The sequence below is a fragment of the Chelonia mydas genome, chromosome 2, assembly GCF_015237465.2.
Source record: "Chelonia mydas isolate rCheMyd1 chromosome 2, rCheMyd1.pri.v2, whole genome shotgun sequence".
Taxonomy (NCBI): Eukaryota; Metazoa; Chordata; order Testudines; family Cheloniidae; genus Chelonia; species Chelonia mydas.
The window spans coordinates 227,778,540-227,795,375 of NC_057850.1; the positions used below are offsets into that span (position 1 = coordinate 227,778,540).

The following is a 16,836-nucleotide window of genomic DNA, read 5'->3' on the forward strand; positions in this document are numbered from 1 at the left end:
GCAAGCCAGGAGGGTCATGTAGCTACCTGCATTTGTCTACCTGCATCCCTGAGGTTCATAGCGAAAGCTGTTTGCTCTACTTCTGATAGTGTAAGACAGGACGTGACCTTCTAAGTACCAGCTATCCAGATCATATTAATAAGAGATGGTAATAATTAGGGCCCTACCAAATTCATGGTCCATTTTGGTCAATTTCATGGTCATAGGATTTAAAAAAGTATAAATTTCATGATTTCACATATTTAAACCCAAAATTTCATGGTGTTGTAACTACAAGGGTTTTGACCAAAAAGGGCGTTGGGCAGGGGTTGCAAGGTTATTGTAGGGAGGTCTTGGTATTGCCACCCTTACTCCTGTGCTGCTGCTGCCTTCGGAGCTGGGCAGCTGGAGAGCGGCAACTGCTAGCCAGGAGCCCAGCTCTGAACACCACTGACAAGAGCAGCGCAGAAGTAAGGATGGCATGGTACGGTATTGCTACCCTGATTTCTGCACTGCTGCCTTCAGAGTTGGGCCCTCAGCCAGCAGCTACCACTCCCCAGCTGCCCAGCTCTGGAGGCAGCAGGACCGAAGTAAGGATGGCATGGTCTGGTATTGCCAATCTTACTTCCACGTTGCCTTCAGAGCTGGGTGCCTAGCCAACAGCTGCCACTCTCCAGCCACCTCGCTCTGAAGACAGTGCAGAAGTAAAGGTGGCAATACCATGACCCCCCTACAATAATCTTGCAAATCCCCATAACTCCCTTTTGGATCAGGACCTCCTGTTTGAGAAATGCTGTTTTCACCCCTGAAATCTGTATAGTATAAAGGTAAAAGTACACAATACACCAGAGTTCATGGTCCATGATGCATTTTTCACAGCCATTAATTTGGCAGGGCCCTAGTAATAGGCAATCCTTAGTCATGTTCTCTTTTAATAACAATACCCAAGAAACTGTTAGGAAAAAACAAGAGTTTGGATGGACTTCAACTGTCTCAAATCTGCTCTACACAGAACCCCAAGGATGTGTTGATGTCAAACTTTGGGAGAAGCATCTCACCAAGACCAGCACCCAGGCCTGGTGAAGCTTTGGCACTTATTAAACACTGAAAATTTAGACACATTCAAACTCTACTGGCTGTTTCACCTTCTTTTATCTGTTGAGATATGTCACTAGACCTTGCTGTAGTCTTTCAGGGGGTCTCTGTTGCTCCCTGACCGGCTTTCTTTGGTTAGCCCCCACTCAGGACACTTTTTGGCTTCTGGCCTCTAATTCAGCCTAGTGGTCTGCTTCAGTCCCTATGGGCTGCATTTTTGGAGGCAGCATGGTAGAGGGGTGTGACCCCTTTATTGTTCCTTTCTGACTCCTTTCCTTCTTTGCGCTCTCTCCTTTTACAGCAGGCCTTGTTTCTATTATTGGTTGCAGCTGAGTGCCTACCTCCACGATTGTCAGTTGTGGCAGCTGCATGGAGGTGTGGTGATGCTGCTTGCCTGTAGGCAGGAGACGCTCCCCCCCCCCCTTTTTGCCTTTGTAGACCCCATAACAAGGTACTTTCTATGTTCCCTACTGCTATAGCAGCCAAGTGATTCCTAATAATTAATTTATTCTCATAACATGCCTGTGCTGAGTATCTACAACAGGGGTGGGCAAACCTTTTGGCTTAAGGGCCACATCTGGGTATGGAAATTGTAAGGTGGGCCATGAATGCTCACAAAATTGGGGGTTGGGGTGGGGGTGAGGACTCTGGCTGGGGGTGTGTGTTCTGGAGTGGGGCCAGAAATGAGGAGTTCAGGTTGCGGGAGGGAGCTCTGGGCTGGAGGAGGGGTGCGGGTGTGGGCTCTGGCTAGGGGTGTGGGCTCTGGGGTGCAGGAGGGTGGGACTGAGGGGTTCAGGTGGAGGGAGGGGGCTCAGGGCTGGGGAAGGGGTTGGGGCGCAGGAGGGGGTTGGGGTGCAGGCTCCCAGCGGCACTTACCTCAAGCAGCTCCGGGAAGCAGCAGCATGTCCCCCCTCTGGCTCCTACATGGAAGCACAGCCAGGCGGCTCTGCATGCTGCCCCGTCTGCAGGCGCCACCCCTGAAGCTTCCATTGGCCCCTTTGCTGACAAATGGGAGCTGCAGGGGCAGCGTTAGGGGTAGGGGCAGTGTGCAGAGCCTCCTGGCTGCTCCTATGTGTAGGAACCAGAGCGGGGACATGCCACAGCTTCCAGGAGCCGTGTGGAGCAAGCCCCCAACCCCACTCTCCAGGCAGCAGCTCGAGGGCTGGATTAAAATGTCAGAAGGGCAAGATGTGGCCCGTGGGCCATAGTTTGCGCACCCCGATCTACAACTTGTACTGAAGTCAGTGGCAGCTGGAGGTCTTCCAACACCTCTGAAAATCAAGCCTTAAGTGACATGCCCGAAGTCACACTGAAAGTCTGTGGGAGAACCAGAAACTGAATCCAGATCTCCTGTGTCCCAGTCCAGGCCTTAACCAGAGGACTATCTTCCTCTCACTGCACAAATGAAAGCCATAGCCAATTTTCATAAATGAGGCTAAGTACCCTGGAAGTATGAATATCTTGAAAGTCCACAGGATAAGGAGTTATTATTGGGAGGTTTCTCAGCGTATGAAACCCCATATTAACCACATACAGTGCTCTGGAAACAATGGTTTACCTTTCTTCTAAAATAAGATGGGGTGAAGTAGGTTTCCTATGAATGAAGGATTTAGTTTGTCTGAAGACCAGAATCAGACAAAAGAAGAAGGTGATCAAGGGGCTTGTGTGGCACCAAACCTTTCTTATAAATGCTTATGGAAGACTCCTACCAATAAACCCAAATTTGAGACACCTACTCAGAAAAAAAAAATGTTTCCAGAACTCTACCCTATTAGGCCACTGTTCCTGGGCTGGGATGTTGCCAACATCCCAGGCCCAACCCAGACCCCTGGTCTGAAATGACTAATTGACACAAATAGAAGGGTCCAAAATCATACTGGTCTAGAATAGTATGGGATTATGCCTGTCTCTGCAGAGCTAAGTTAGGACTATTTTTACCAGACATGCTGATGAACAGGCATGTATGAGCCTCTCTCTCCAAAGGACAGAGAAACAATGGGTTGTTCGTGTGCTCTTTTAACCTTGCCATTAGCAGAAAATCAATAGTTTACTGTTCTGATAAGTAATCCACCTCTAGTGTTTCCACCAGAGAAAATTCCCTGCTCCAGCGATCACTCAGGAGGATCTATTATGGTTTGACTTAAGTCTGTCTACAATCATATTCTCCTTCCCCAGCAGGTAAGTAGCAGCCAAGAATTTAATATGGGACAGAGCCCATTCCTACATGTGTAGAAGGCCGACAGAGAAGGCATGAATCATTGCTTCCCTGTTTGTTTATACACATATGATGATCTGACTGTCCATTTAAATCAGGACCTTTTGGGACACCACGTCTCTGAAGACTCCTAGTGCATGCACCCTCATCTTCAGAACAATGACATGGAGTTGCTCTTCCTGGAGTCCTCTAGTTCTTCAGCCAGGAACTGAGTTTGGCACAAATAGTCAAAATCAGTGCAAGCCCAGAAGTATAGATGGAGGCAATTATGGACCCAACTGTCCACAAGGAAGTACTAAGTGACCATGCTCCATTAAGAAGGACAATATCTCATTGCACCTGCAGCCAAATGAAGGGCTTAACTGCTTGTGTCTGTAGAAAGCCCTATCTCCCACTGCCCACTTTTTCATTAAAAGTAGTGAACCAGGACTCCAAAGGACGCACTGATACACCAGACAATAACAGAAGTGACAGAGCTAATGGCCAAAGTGCTGTGATCCAATGCAGACAACTGAACCACTGCTGCCTTAGGATGGAACCAAAGTGCCATACCTCAAAGGAGGTGCCTAAGCACCATAATCTTTAAAAGGCTATATCTACAATTTGAGCTCGGGGTGAACACCAGCTCTAGGAGACATACTTGCACTAGCTCTCTTTGAGTTGCCGTGCTAAAACTAGAATGTTTTTGCTGTGGCAACGCAAGTGGCAGGAGGGGCTATCTTCCCTGAGTACAAACCGGTCAGAGATCTTAGGTATGTACTTGGGGCAGAAAGTCCTCCTGCTGCTCATGCTCCTGGGGCTTCACTCTATTTTTAGGACATTAGCTCAATGAAAGCTAGCACAAGTATATCTCCTTGATCTGGGAATCATACCCTCAGCTTGCAGACACACCCTAAGGTATAAATGCACTGGTGCCTAACAAAGATGCTGAGAAATTCTGAGGCCATGACATATCAATCTCTGGGAATCCTTCACTGTAGCACTGAAATACTGTCATACCCAGGGCGTAGGCGATTGGACCTAGTGGTTGGAACAGGAGTCTAGCCTACTGATCGGAGCAAAATCAGAGGGCAGGAGATGAGCCATTCGTCAAAGCCAAGAGTCAGGAGTTCTGAGGAAGGTAGGGACCAGGGCTGGAGCAGGAGCAAGGGCTGGTAAAGGAAGCAGGTCTGGCGCAGATGCAGATGTGAAACATGCTAAACAGCCTCAGCGCTGTTATTGCTACAAAGGCTTAAATGGTGAGCTGTTGACCCTTCTGTCCAATCAGGGAACAGTCACTTGGTGAGGGTTTATTGGACCCAGTGAAGCTCATTGGCAACCACACCCAGAGCCAGATGAGTTCTTGACAAATACTGAGCCTCAGTGGGGGTTTTGTTGTGTTGTGGTTATTCAGGAGCACTGATACACAGACACCCCAAAGAGATACCAAAGCATTTGGACCCCTATGGAGCCCTGAAGCACCAAACTCAAATAGGGGGACAGTGACTGTTCTGAGGTTAAAAGAAAAGGAGTACTTGTGGCACCTTAGAGACTAACAAATTTATTTGAGCATAAGCTTTCGTGAGCTACAGCTCACTTCATCAGATGCATGCAGTGGAAAATACAGTGGGGAGATTTTATATACACAGAGAACATGAAACAATGGGTGTTACCATACACACTGTAATGAGAGTGATCAGGTAAGGTGAGCTATTACCAGCAGAAGAGGAAAAAAACCTTTTGTAGTGATAAACAAGGTGGGCCATTTCCAGCAGTTGACAAGAATGTGTGAGGAACAGTAGGGGAGAAAATAAACATGGGGAAATAGTTTTACTTTGTGTAATGACACATCCACTCCCAGTCTTTATTAAAGCCGAATGGAATGGTGTCCAGTTTGCAAATTAATTCCACTTCAGCAGTCTGTTTTTGAAGCTTTTTTGTTGAAGAATTGCCACTTTTAGGTCTGTAATCGAGTGACCAGAGAGATTGAAGTGTTCTCCGTCTGGTTTTTGAATGTTATAATTCTTGACGTCTGATTTGTGTCCATTTATTCTTTTATGTAGAGACTGTCCGGTTTGGCCAATGTACATGGCAGAGGGGCATTGCTGGCACATGATGGCATATATCACATTGGTAGATGTGCAGGTGAATGAGCATCTGATAGTGTGGCTGATGTGATTAGGCCCTATGATGGTGTTCCCTGAATAGATATGTGCACACAGTTGGCAATGGGCTTTGTTGCAAGGATAGGTTCCTGGGTTAGTGGTTCTGTTGTGTGATGTGTGGTTGCTGGCGAGTATTTGCTTCAGGTTGGGGGGTTGTCTGTAAGCAAGGACTGTCCCGTCTCCCAAGATCTGTGAGAGCGATGGGTCGTCCTTCAGGATAGGTTGTAGATCCTTGATGATGCGTTGGAGAGGTTTTAGTTGGGGGCTGAAGGTGATGGCTAGTGGCGTTCTGTTATTTTCTTGTTGGGCCTGTCCTGTAGTAGGTGACTTCTGGGTATTCTTCTGGCTCTGTCAATCTGTTTCTTCACTTCAGCAGGTGGGTATTGTAGTTGTAAGAACGCTTGATAGAGATCTTGTAGGTGTTCGTCTCTGTCTGAGGGGTTGGAGAAAATGCGGTTGTATCATAGAGCTTGGCTGTAGACAATGGATCGTGTGGTGTGGTCTGGATGAAAGCTGGAGGCATATAGGTAGGCATAGTGGTCAGCAGGTTTCCGTATAGGGTGGTGTTTATGTGACCATCACTTATTAGCACCGTAGTGTCCAGGAAGTGGATCTCTTGTGTGGACTGGTCCAGGCTGAGGTTGATGGTGGGATGGAAACTGTTGAAATCATGGTGGAATTCCTTAAGGGCTTCTTTTCCATGGGTCCAGATGATGAAGATGTCATCAATGTAGCGCAAGTAGAGTAGGGGCATTAGGGGACGAGAGCTGAGGAAGTGTTGTTCTAAGTCAGCCATAAAAATGTTGGCATACTGTGGGACCATGCGGGTACCCATAGCAGTGCTGCTGATTTGAAGGTATACATTGTCCCCAAATGTGAAATAGTTATGGGTGAGGACAAAGTCACAAAGTTCAGCCACCAGGTTTGCCGTGACATTATCGGGGATACTGTTCCTGACGGCTTGTAGTCCATCTTTGTGTGGAATGTTGGTGTAGAGGCCTTCTACATCCATAGTCGCTAGGATGGTGTTTTCAGGAAGATCACCGATGGATTATAGTTTCCTCAGGAAGTCAGTGGTGTCTCGAAGATAGCTAGGAGTGCTGGTAGCATAGGGCCTGAGGAGGGAGTCTACATAGCCAGACAATCCTGATGTCAGGGTGCCTGAGATGCCTGAGATGATGGGGCGTCCAGGATTTCCAGGTTTATGGATATTGGGTAGCAGACAGAATACCCCTGCTTGGAGTTCTAGGGATGTGTCTGTGCGGATTTGTTCTTGTGCTTTTTCAGGGAGTTTCTTGAGCAGATGGTGTAGTTTCTTTTGGTAACCCTCAGTGGGATGAGAGGGTAATGGCTTGTAGTATGTGGCTTGTAGTATGTTGGAGAGCTGCCTAGCAGCCTCTTGTTCATATTTCAACCTATTCATGATGACAACAGCACCTCCTAAGTCAGCCTTTTTGATTATGATGTCAGAGTTGTTTCTGAGGCTGTGCATGGCATTGTGTTCTGTACGGCTGAGGTAATGGGGCAAGTGACGCTGCTTTTCCACAATTTCAGCCCGTGCACGTCAGCGGAAGCACTCTATGTAGAAGTCCAGTCTGTTGTTTCGACCTTCAGAAGGAGTCCACCCAGAATCCTTCTTTTTGTAGTGCTGGTAGGAATGTCTCTGTTAGTATGATGTTCAGAGGTGTGTTGGAAATATTCCTTGAGTCGGAGACATCGAAAATAGGATTCTAGGTCTCCACAGAACTTTATCATGTTCGTGGGGGTGGAGGGGCAGAAGGAGAGGCCCCGATATAGGACAGATTATTCTGCTGGGCTAAGAGTATAGCTGGATAGATTAACAATATTGCTGGGTGGGTTAAGGGAACCACTGTTGTGGCCCCTTGTGGCATGAGGTTATGATTCAACATGTTTTCATAGGGCATCAAAGTGTCAAGTCTCAGTAAGACAGGTGCACTGGAGCTATTCTGAAGTGCTTAAACAATAAGAGATCACAGTCATGCTGAAGTGCTATTCCTTAAAAAAGGCATTAGGGCCTGCCCTGAAGTACAGGTATACCTACACCTGTTCTAAGGCCTATCCTGAGGCATCACTGTGCCAAAATGCCAAGGTCCTGAGTTCTGAGGCATGATATACTGAATTTGGTCAGGTGCTGTTGCAATGAGCTCCAACATTCCAATATGCTGAACTCTGACGCCACACTCTACTAAAGCTGTGCCAAGTTTTATTCTGAGGCTTCCCAGTTGGTCGCTGCATTGAAGTCATTTCCAGATGCCTTGAGGTCACCAGTGCCTATTCTGAGGCTTTGAGGGCCAAACTTCTGAGTCATCAAACTCCCAAGCTGCATTTCCAGCCCCACAGCTATTTTCAATGCCAAAGTTGCTCCTAGGCTCCAGGTAGGTCCATATGCTGGGCTTCCATGTTGCTCACAGACACAATTGTTTACTGTACACTGAACCTTTAAACTTCTCAAGGCTTGACACATCCAGAGACCTCACAATGCCACAGCAAATTCTGACAGTGACACACTTACAGCAGTCTGGTTGCACTGAGAATGATGTCTCTGCAGATTAACTGCCCTGGCACAACTGGTCAGGAGAGTGGAGACTAAAATTGCCATATCCCTTTAACAAGGATAGGGGTGCATGTACAAAGCCAGAGTGCTGGCAAAAAAAACAACAAAAAAACTAAAACCCTCTCAAAGTTGAATATCCCACTTATTGATGGCTTTGTGGGATGCAACCCTCTAAAACTTTTCTGCTTTGCGTATTCCAAGACAGTCTCACACTACAGGTTGAGATCCAAGAGCAAGTATCAAAGAGTGAAAATCCCGTGGTGATAGTATCCCTAAGAAAATCATACATACTTTCCCCAGATCTCTTCAAGTTTTAAAATCATTAGGTTGAGACAACTTCAATATGTAATTTCCTTGCTCTTGTGAATAATTGTTTTTAACTTTCTAATTTGTATTATTTGATTTTAAATATTCATATTAATGACCAATTTATAAAAAGACTGATGTATAATCTAAATTAAATATTTACATAAAACACATCAACCTTAAAATCACACTTGTTAGAATTTTTTAACCTACTATTGTTACAACTAATATCTCAGATTACTGTAACCAAAAGAGATTAATTATTTTTCTATTTTCAGTTTGCTTTGTGCATTTGATAGTGCTCTTTATATAATCATTTGTACTGTTTTCCAGTCAGCCAGTTAGTCATTTTCCCTTGTTGTTTGTAAATGACTTTTACATAGCAAAAGAAGGGAGAAAAACATTTTTAAAAGAACAATGATTATTAAACCGCAAATACTGGCGAGAACACAAGGGCACTCAGAGTATATAGAACTATTTTAAACTTTATAAATATGACTAGATTTCAGGTTGATGGGTTCACTTTCAATATTGATACAAATCCTAAAAATACAAGAAACATATGCTACTTTTCACATATTTATGCCAAAAACATACTGTGTGGGAGCTTCGGTTCCTTTGAATGTTTCTGAAGAAAGTTTTTTGGAGATGGTACTTCAATTTTTGGTGGTCCCATAGTTTTCCATGGAGCTCTATTTTCTTCTATTTCCTGTTTCACAGATGGTCTAAATGTCGATATATATCTTTAATGTTAAAAAAATAACCAGAAAGTAGTTAAAAGTCAGAAAGTACTGTATGTATATATTGCACTCTTTGTCTATAGCTAATATTCAAATAAATTTTGTGGCTCCACAAAAATGCTTTGGGTACTGAATACAAAAAGTAAGACATTATAGCAACATTTTTGTGAGATTAAGGCATAATTTTCATTACACACATTGCTTGGTCTTCTTTTTAAATCATCTGCATCTTAAAATAACATTTTCTTGTGGGTCTTCAATCCAGCATGATTAGCACATCAACTTCATTATACTTTGTTCAAAGATCATTCAAAATATGCATACAGTGTTTCTGAATGAAGACTTACACTACATTCATAGACCTTTCCAGAGTGGAGTAGATACAGTATAGGGAGAGAGCAAGCCACGATATACAATACATACTTTACATAGCATTCCTCCAAAAAAGGCAGCTTCTGCCAATGGACAGAGCAAAGAACCACATTATTAGTTATTATTATTAATAATAATTATTATTGGTATTACTGTAGCATCTAGGGGCCCTAGGCATAGACCAGAACCCCACTGTGCTAGGCACTGTACACATGTTTTTAGATGATATTGCAATCACTTATATTGAGGCCAAAAACTTACTATTTTTCAAAAATGGATAAGACATTTATATTGACTGTGATAGCATCCATACTTACATTAGATAAGCTAAAATTATATTATAAAGGTATACACAGCCTCATGCTTCAGAACATATGTTAACCACCTACTGATGGGGGTTGTGTAGAAACCTCTCCTATGGGTGTGTTATTTTGTAATTGTCCCCTGGCTGCAGGGTTTCTTTCACCATCATCTGAAGGATCTGGTACTGGCTAATGTCAGAGTCTAGACTAAAAGGACCATTGGTTGGAGCCAGTACAGCAAGTTCTATGTTTCAATATCATACACAGTAACTCCTCACTTAAAGTCATCCCGGTTAACGTTGTTTCGTTGTTACGTTGCTGATCAATTAGGAAACATGCTCGTTTAAAGCTGCGCAAAGCTCCCTTATAATGTTGTTTGGCAGCCGCCTGCTTTGTCCACTGCTTGCAGGAAGAGCAGCCCGTTGCAGCTAGCTGGTGGGGGCTTGGAACTAGGGTGGACTGGCAGCCCCCCATCAGCTCCCTGCTCCCATAAGTTCCCTGTGCCTAGCTGCCCAGGAGGCTATCAATTGCCCGCAGTTCAGCTGTCCCTCCCCCCACTGCCATGTGCTGCTCCTGCCCTCTGCCTTGCAGCTGCTCCCAGGAGCCTCCTGCTTGCTGTGCGGGGGAGCGGGGAAAGAGGGGAGCTAATGTCAGGGTGTCCCCCTCCCCCCTGCTCCCCGCTTACCCCTTCTCCATGTAGAGCAGGGTGGGGACATCACAGGGTTCAAGAAAGAGAGAGCTTGCTGGCCGCAGCTGCTGTCTCAACTTGCTGATCTACTTAAAAGGGCAGTGTACAGAGAGTGGGGTCAGCGTACTTAAAGGGGCAATGCGCATCTCTCTCTCTCTCCCACACACAGGGTGTGTGTCTCTGTCTGCCATGCTGTCTCCCCTCCCTCCATTCATGTTGCCTTGTACAGTGTGAGGCTACATTAACAATGTGTTAACCCTTGAGGGCTCAGCCAAATGCTAGTTCATCATTTAGCAGTAAGGCATTCCCTGGGAAATATCCCACCCTCTTCCACCCTCTAACTTCAACACCTCAACCAAGCTTCACAATCATCATTGCTGTGTACAGTATTAAATTGTTTGTTTAAAACTTATACTGTTTGTGTATATATATATAGCTTTTTGTCTGGTGAAAAAAATTTCCCTGGAACCTAACCCCCCCATTTACATTAATTCTTATGGGAAAACTGTATTTGCTTAACATTGTTTTACTTAAACTCGGATTTTTCAGGAACATAACTACGTTAAGCAAGGAGTTACTGGACTTCTTATATGGCATAGGGCTGATCCTGAACGACTGAAATCAATGGCAGTTTTGTCATTGGCTTCAGTGAGTGCAGATTTAGATCTAAGGCATGAAAGAATATATACTATATGTCCATAATTCTGGACATGATATTTATAATGCAATAAGGTTATTCTCCTTGAGAATGGCATCCTAACTTAGTTTGTCCAAAGGGATGCTTACTTGTGTGACACAAACCTAAAAGGAACGATAACAACAACAAAAAAAGACTTGTGGATTTATTGGCACATCTATCTGTTCTCAAGATACGGATCTCTTGTGGTATCAAATTGTAGTACCCACAAACTGTTTTTTGTTAATAATAATACATAATAATAACATTAAGATTAAAACTGGAATGTCTCAGACAAAGTCACAGAACGAACTGTGCAGTCCTCCCAAATGGCTAAATCCTAAGCTGTTACCCAACAATCTGTGATGCATTTTCAAGTACGGTAAAGGCAAAAAAAGACAATATATATAATACAAATTAGTTAACCAAAAAGAACAGAAGGAATTACTTTGGTTAAACAAGTTCAGCTGAATGAGAGTCATGGTAGCAGCATTAATGAAAATGTGCACAGAAGGAAAAGTGTTGCAAGTGTCAGACAGATAATTTATTTTTATTACAGTCTTTAGATGTGGGTGATCTAAAAGACAGGGAATCACCCAGGTTAACAGGGAGACTGGGATTCAAGAGATTTCAAATAAATAGTACTGTACTGTACTATTTTGTTTTGCCTGAAAAATACTTTGATTGTGTGACTTACGGTGGAATCCTGTACAGCTGTCTTCTAGGTACAACCAGATCATGAATAAAAGTGAATGGATAGAACAGGTTGCAACTACCATGGCTCAGAGCTTGTAAAACCAGAGACAGTGGTGTTAGAATTAAGGTGAATTTCCACTTCCTTCCTGTAGTGGTCCCCTATGTTTTTGATCACGTAAATAAGAAATGCCTAGCATTTCTCTAAGTTGATGACAGGATTTTTCAGAATTGTTGGGTTTTTCATTTAAGAATCTGCTTTCCTTCTTCAATCATGCAAGCTAAGCTACTGAGGTCCAGACATTGAGGTTATGGTCTCTGACCTTTAGGTAGGAGATAGAGCTTCCTTCTCATACAATTTAAAAACTGGAGAACAAAAAAGAAATGCAGATGTTTTGACATGAAGGAGGAGAAGGGTCTTAGGATAGCTTCTCTCCTTGACTATTCTTATACCATGTCATTGGATTTCCCTCTCTTTCTTCCCAAATGTGAATTAGACAAGTCCCTTTTAGTGTACTAAATGTTTTGTGTAACTTACAAGACAAAGTGAAGGAAATGATTTTTCAGTTATGGAGGATGCAGACAATGGGCTATTGAGGGTAGTGATGCAACAGAATGTAAATTAAAAGCTCCTCAGGGCAGGAAACACCTTCCTCTCTATTTTGTATAATGCCAAGAGCATTGTTGGTATACATTAAATAATAAATAATGAAGGGGCCTGCAACATGCTCCTTTTTTCATATATTAATGGTGTAGAACCCAGGAATGTGACAAATTAGCAATGTGGACCCCTTAGTTGGGCAAAGAATGGACATGTTTGTCCTGGTAACTCATTAACACTTCCATTTATTTTATAAAAGGAGTGCACAAAAGGTTGTACTAAATTTGGTTTGTTTTTGTATAATAATGGTTAGTAACAAGCCATAGCAAGTGTGTTATCTGGATATATATTTACAGCTTCGCCATATCAGTTCCCCATGTGAGCTAATATTCCCCATGTGAGCTAATAAAAACTGGAGTGTATTAGACAAAGTCACAGAACAAACTGATTTTTTCTTACCCACGTACCTTGGTAGTTTGATAGGCTTCTCCTCCACCCGGGGTAGGAGATTATATATGCTCTCTTGGGCACACAGCGCTGTCATCCTTGGCCTGATGGGGCCCCTGGGGATAATACATTTACACTGTATGAACTGTTGAGGAATCTCAGTTCCTCTTTATCTGCCTCCCTTTCTCCCTCTGTTTTTTTCATCCCCCACATTACTCCCTCCTTTTCCACCACTCTCATTCTTTCCAGCCCTTCTCTCTTCCTCTGCTCCCTCCTTTCTCTGCTACGACCCTCTCCCACACCATCTGTTCATTCCTCCTCCTCTCCAGCACACTATTCCCCCTCTCCCGCTCATTCCCCTCCTATCCACATCACCCTCGCTTCCCCCCAACCCGTCCCCGTGGCTCCCTCCTTCCCTCACCCTGCTCCACTTGGTTTCGGTTCAGAGAAGATGCTGCTGCTGCTTCTAGGGATTTGCCTACTGTTGTCTCTTCAGTTGCTATGGGAAACTATTGCTTAGTAACGCCTTTGTGTGGAGGGGTGGGGCTATTTGTGACCTCATTTCCGCCCGGTAGCAAGTTAGGGGCGGTACCCAACACCAAGAATGGGAAGATGGATGCTGCGCAAGCGCACTATGCTGAGCAGGGTGGGAGTGCCCCGGTGGCTGCGCAGGCGCACGAGCGCTGACGTAGGACGGATGCTGAGAAATGATTGCTCAGGAGCTGTTGTTGCCCTGGGTTGGGAGGCTGCGGGTGCGATTGCTGCGCATGCGCACGCCGGAGCTGGTTGGTGCGGTGCCGAGGGGGACCAAATTCCAACTTGGCATGGGAGGATAGGCTGTTGAATCTCGCGTTGCTCTGCCTGCGGTGCGGTTAATGTCTGGGTTCTGAACCTCGCTCCCGGTCCCTCCCGGGTACGTCTGACTCTCAGTGACTCATTTTAGGACCCATACTGAGTTACTGGGGTTCTGCCCGTCTTCGAGGGGCGTTGCAGTGACGAGGTAGCCGTATCCCTCCGCCCCTTGAGGTGCCCCTATGCCGCGCGGCGTCAGCCGTATCCCTCCGCCCCTTGAGGGGTCCCTGTGGCCGTGCGGAGCCAGCCTTATCCCTCCCACCCTTGACGGGTCCCCACTGCAGTGTGGGGGCAGCCATATCCCCCATTCCCCTGAAAAGGAGGTCCCCATTGCAGTGAGGGGGCAGCTGTATCTCCACCATCCCCCTGAGGGGGAGGTCCCCATTGCTGCGGGGCAGCTGCCTTTTCTCCCCATCCCCATTAGGCCTAAAATGAAGTGATCAATATCTCATTGTTTATTATAAATTCAATTTCATAGTAATACTAGAGAAAATGTTGGTAGGCCTGGTTGAAGAAGTTAGGTCTATATACTCTAATTTTCCTCTGAAACATAGTTTGTTTCTTGTAGTATATTGAAAAACAAAAAGACCCCTAAGTGGAGCCTGGAATCTATGTTGTATCCATTTTCTGCCTTTTTCTCAGGGGAGATGATAAAACCATTCTGAGTTACATTCCCTCTTTTTTTCTTTACAGGTCCCTTCCACATCTATTGACATTTTGTAATGGATCTTTCTTTAGAATATGAAAAGCTCCTCAGCGCAGGGACCTCATCCTTTTATGTGTCACTGTAAAACATCACATAAACCTGTAGTGGTATATATAATTACATACAACAAAATTACATTAAGAGAAAATTAAGGTTGCAACATTAAGTATTCAGAAGTTAGCAAGTGCCAGAATTAAGGTTGTCTGTGCATCCTCAATTCGGCCCTCTTGTGTGTATGCATTGTGATATCGTCTTTAATTTCATAATCATGTATTATTTTTTCCACAGGACCCCAGCCTCGTTCAATGTACAGGATGAATGGTGCTCATTGAATAGGTAGCTATTCAATATTTGGCTGTATTCTGACCATTCAGTGTATGACCCCATGGCTTATATACTGCACACCCTTCATAGCCTGCTCTGAACATATTTATTAATTTCTTCATGGGCTTTGTTATGGTGCTCTTCAGTTTAGTATCTGAGGTCCGAAACCTAAGGTATTTAGGTGCCTAACTCTCATTGAAATCAGTGGGAGTTACGCACTTAAATACCTTTAAGGATCTGGGCCTGAGTTTTCTCAAACATTGATAAAGTTATCTTCACAACTCCATGGTTAGGTAAGATGGTGGTATTATGCCCATTTTACAGATGAAGAACTGAAGCAAGCAGAGATTAAGGTCAGAAGTGTCTTCCACAAGTGAGTGCCCAATTTGAGACATCTAAGTCTTGATTTTTTTCAGAGTATTTAGCATTCTATAGCACTTTGTTTGCTCAGAGCAGAATTCCCATTGAATTCAGTTGCAGTTATGTGTTCAGCACTTCTGCAAATCAGGTACCAGTATCTCAAGTTACGCACTAAAAAAATGAGGAAAAACAATCAATAGATTCCAAGGCCAGAAGGGACCATTATGATTATTTAGTCTGACCTCCTGTATAACACAGGCCATAGAACTTCCTCAAAATAATTCCTCAAACGTATCTTTTAGCAAAACATCTAATCTTGATTTAAAAATTTCCCATGATGGAGAATGCATGTGACCCTTGATAAATTGTTCCACTAGCTAATTACCATCACTGATAAAAAGTTACACCTTGTTTCCAGTCTGAATTTGTCTAGCTTCCACTTCTAGCCCATTGGATATCTTTTTTGATTGAGGAGACCATTCTCAAATATTTGTTCTCCATGTACGTTCTTGTAGACTATAATCAAGTCATCCCTTAACCTTTTTTAAAATAATTAACTTCAAATCAAACATCCAGATGTGGTATTTAGGAATTCTACATTGGGTTGTTTATTCATTTGTTCTCATTGAGGACTAGTGGCTTGCATGTTTTTGAAAAATGGGGATGATTAATTTTTGAGTGATACACTACACCTCGAGGACTTCCTCTGGGAGCCAGCTGAATTTTGCTGTATTCTTTGGGTGAGTACATAAAATCAGCTGACTCCATCAGGGCCAGTGAATGCCACCCAGGATGCGAACTCTAGGCTCTTATAAACTCTGCAAGATAGAGACAGCCACCAGGACAAAGGATCTCTTTGATTCTATAGAGCTAATACATTTTACAAGCTCCTCATTCCTGTGGCTCTCTGTGTTGTTATCTGTCTTCCATGCTCATTGTAACTGATACACATTTTTATATCTAATCCACAACAATGAATCTCCAAACATTTACTACTGTCTACTATTCACTATATGTCACAAAGTCAAAGCAGCTGTCTGCAACATATTTAAAACTCTTCCATCTGCTCATCTCTGTATTGAATAGTGGGTTTAAATAAAATAAAATAAAATAAACCCCCTACACTTAATTTTATTTCTCTGTGTAGGTCTGTAGTGTTGTCATCTGCCTACAACAGATACCAACTCAGAGCTCATCCTGTCTACAAATACTAGGCATAGATCAGAGTATCTCATTCTGTAGAACAGGCAATGTATGCTATGCAACTTTGCCTGTTGTGTATAAAGGACAGTGGGGAGTTGTATGCATGCAATGTATTGCTTTTTAATTGTTAATTATTTTAAAATGTGAAAAGTAGTTTTAATATTTATTATCGCCTCAAAATGGCTGATTCACAGTTTGTGATAGGTTATAAGACCAGAAATAAACTTGTTTGTGTAAATTTTATTTTTGAATTTCTAGAGTTTCAAATGTTAGAGTTTTTTAATTTTTTCAGGTACAGCATTTTAGTATGTTTGCTTCCTGATTTTGTAATTTGTTATTACCATCTTAACTTCCTTCATGAAGTCTTTGTTCAGGACTAGAATTTATTACTATATCTATTTCCCCATATTATTAGTTAGTAATAGTAAAGCATCATATCATCATTAATTTTCAGACTACTAATTTTTGTGCCTTTGCATAATCTAGAATGCCAGAAAATTTCAGAAGTGTTTAAATATAATGTTATTAAGCAAGTAGGCAGAATACTGGCACCCAGAC

The 16,836-nt window shown here is 43.5% G+C and overlaps 2 protein-coding genes across 5 annotated transcripts in view; one reads left to right on the plus strand and one right to left on the minus strand.

The window, feature by feature from the left end:
- The window catches only part of ENKUR (enkurin, TRPC channel interacting protein), a 30,350-nt gene extending 16,963 nt beyond the window's left edge, over positions 1-13,387 (minus strand). Inside the window, exons 1-3 of the mRNA XM_007058478.3 lie at positions 13,255-13,387; positions 12,854-12,949; positions 8,912-9,057 (exon numbers count right to left, since the gene is read on the minus strand). Of these exons, the coding sequence (XP_007058540.2) occupies positions 8,912-9,057; positions 12,854-12,930 (223 nt within the window). The 5' untranslated portion in view covers positions 12,931-12,949; positions 13,255-13,387. The remainder of the gene's footprint in view (positions 1-8,911; positions 9,058-12,853; positions 12,950-13,254) is intronic.
- A 95-nt stretch (positions 13,388-13,482) lies between these two features.
- THNSL1 (threonine synthase like 1) overlaps positions 13,483-16,836 on the plus strand; it is a 49,764-nt gene continuing 46,410 nt past the window's right edge. The window contains exons 1-2 of one of the 4 annotated variants that reach the window (XR_005224061.2): positions 13,483-13,746; positions 14,680-14,727. The gene's annotated coding sequence lies outside the window, so the exon portion shown is untranslated. Of the gene's footprint in view, positions 13,747-14,679; positions 14,728-14,749; positions 15,089-16,836 lie in introns of those variants that run through there. The other 3 variants (XR_005224060.2, XM_027820977.3, XM_007058479.4) reach the window with 3 other exon arrangements.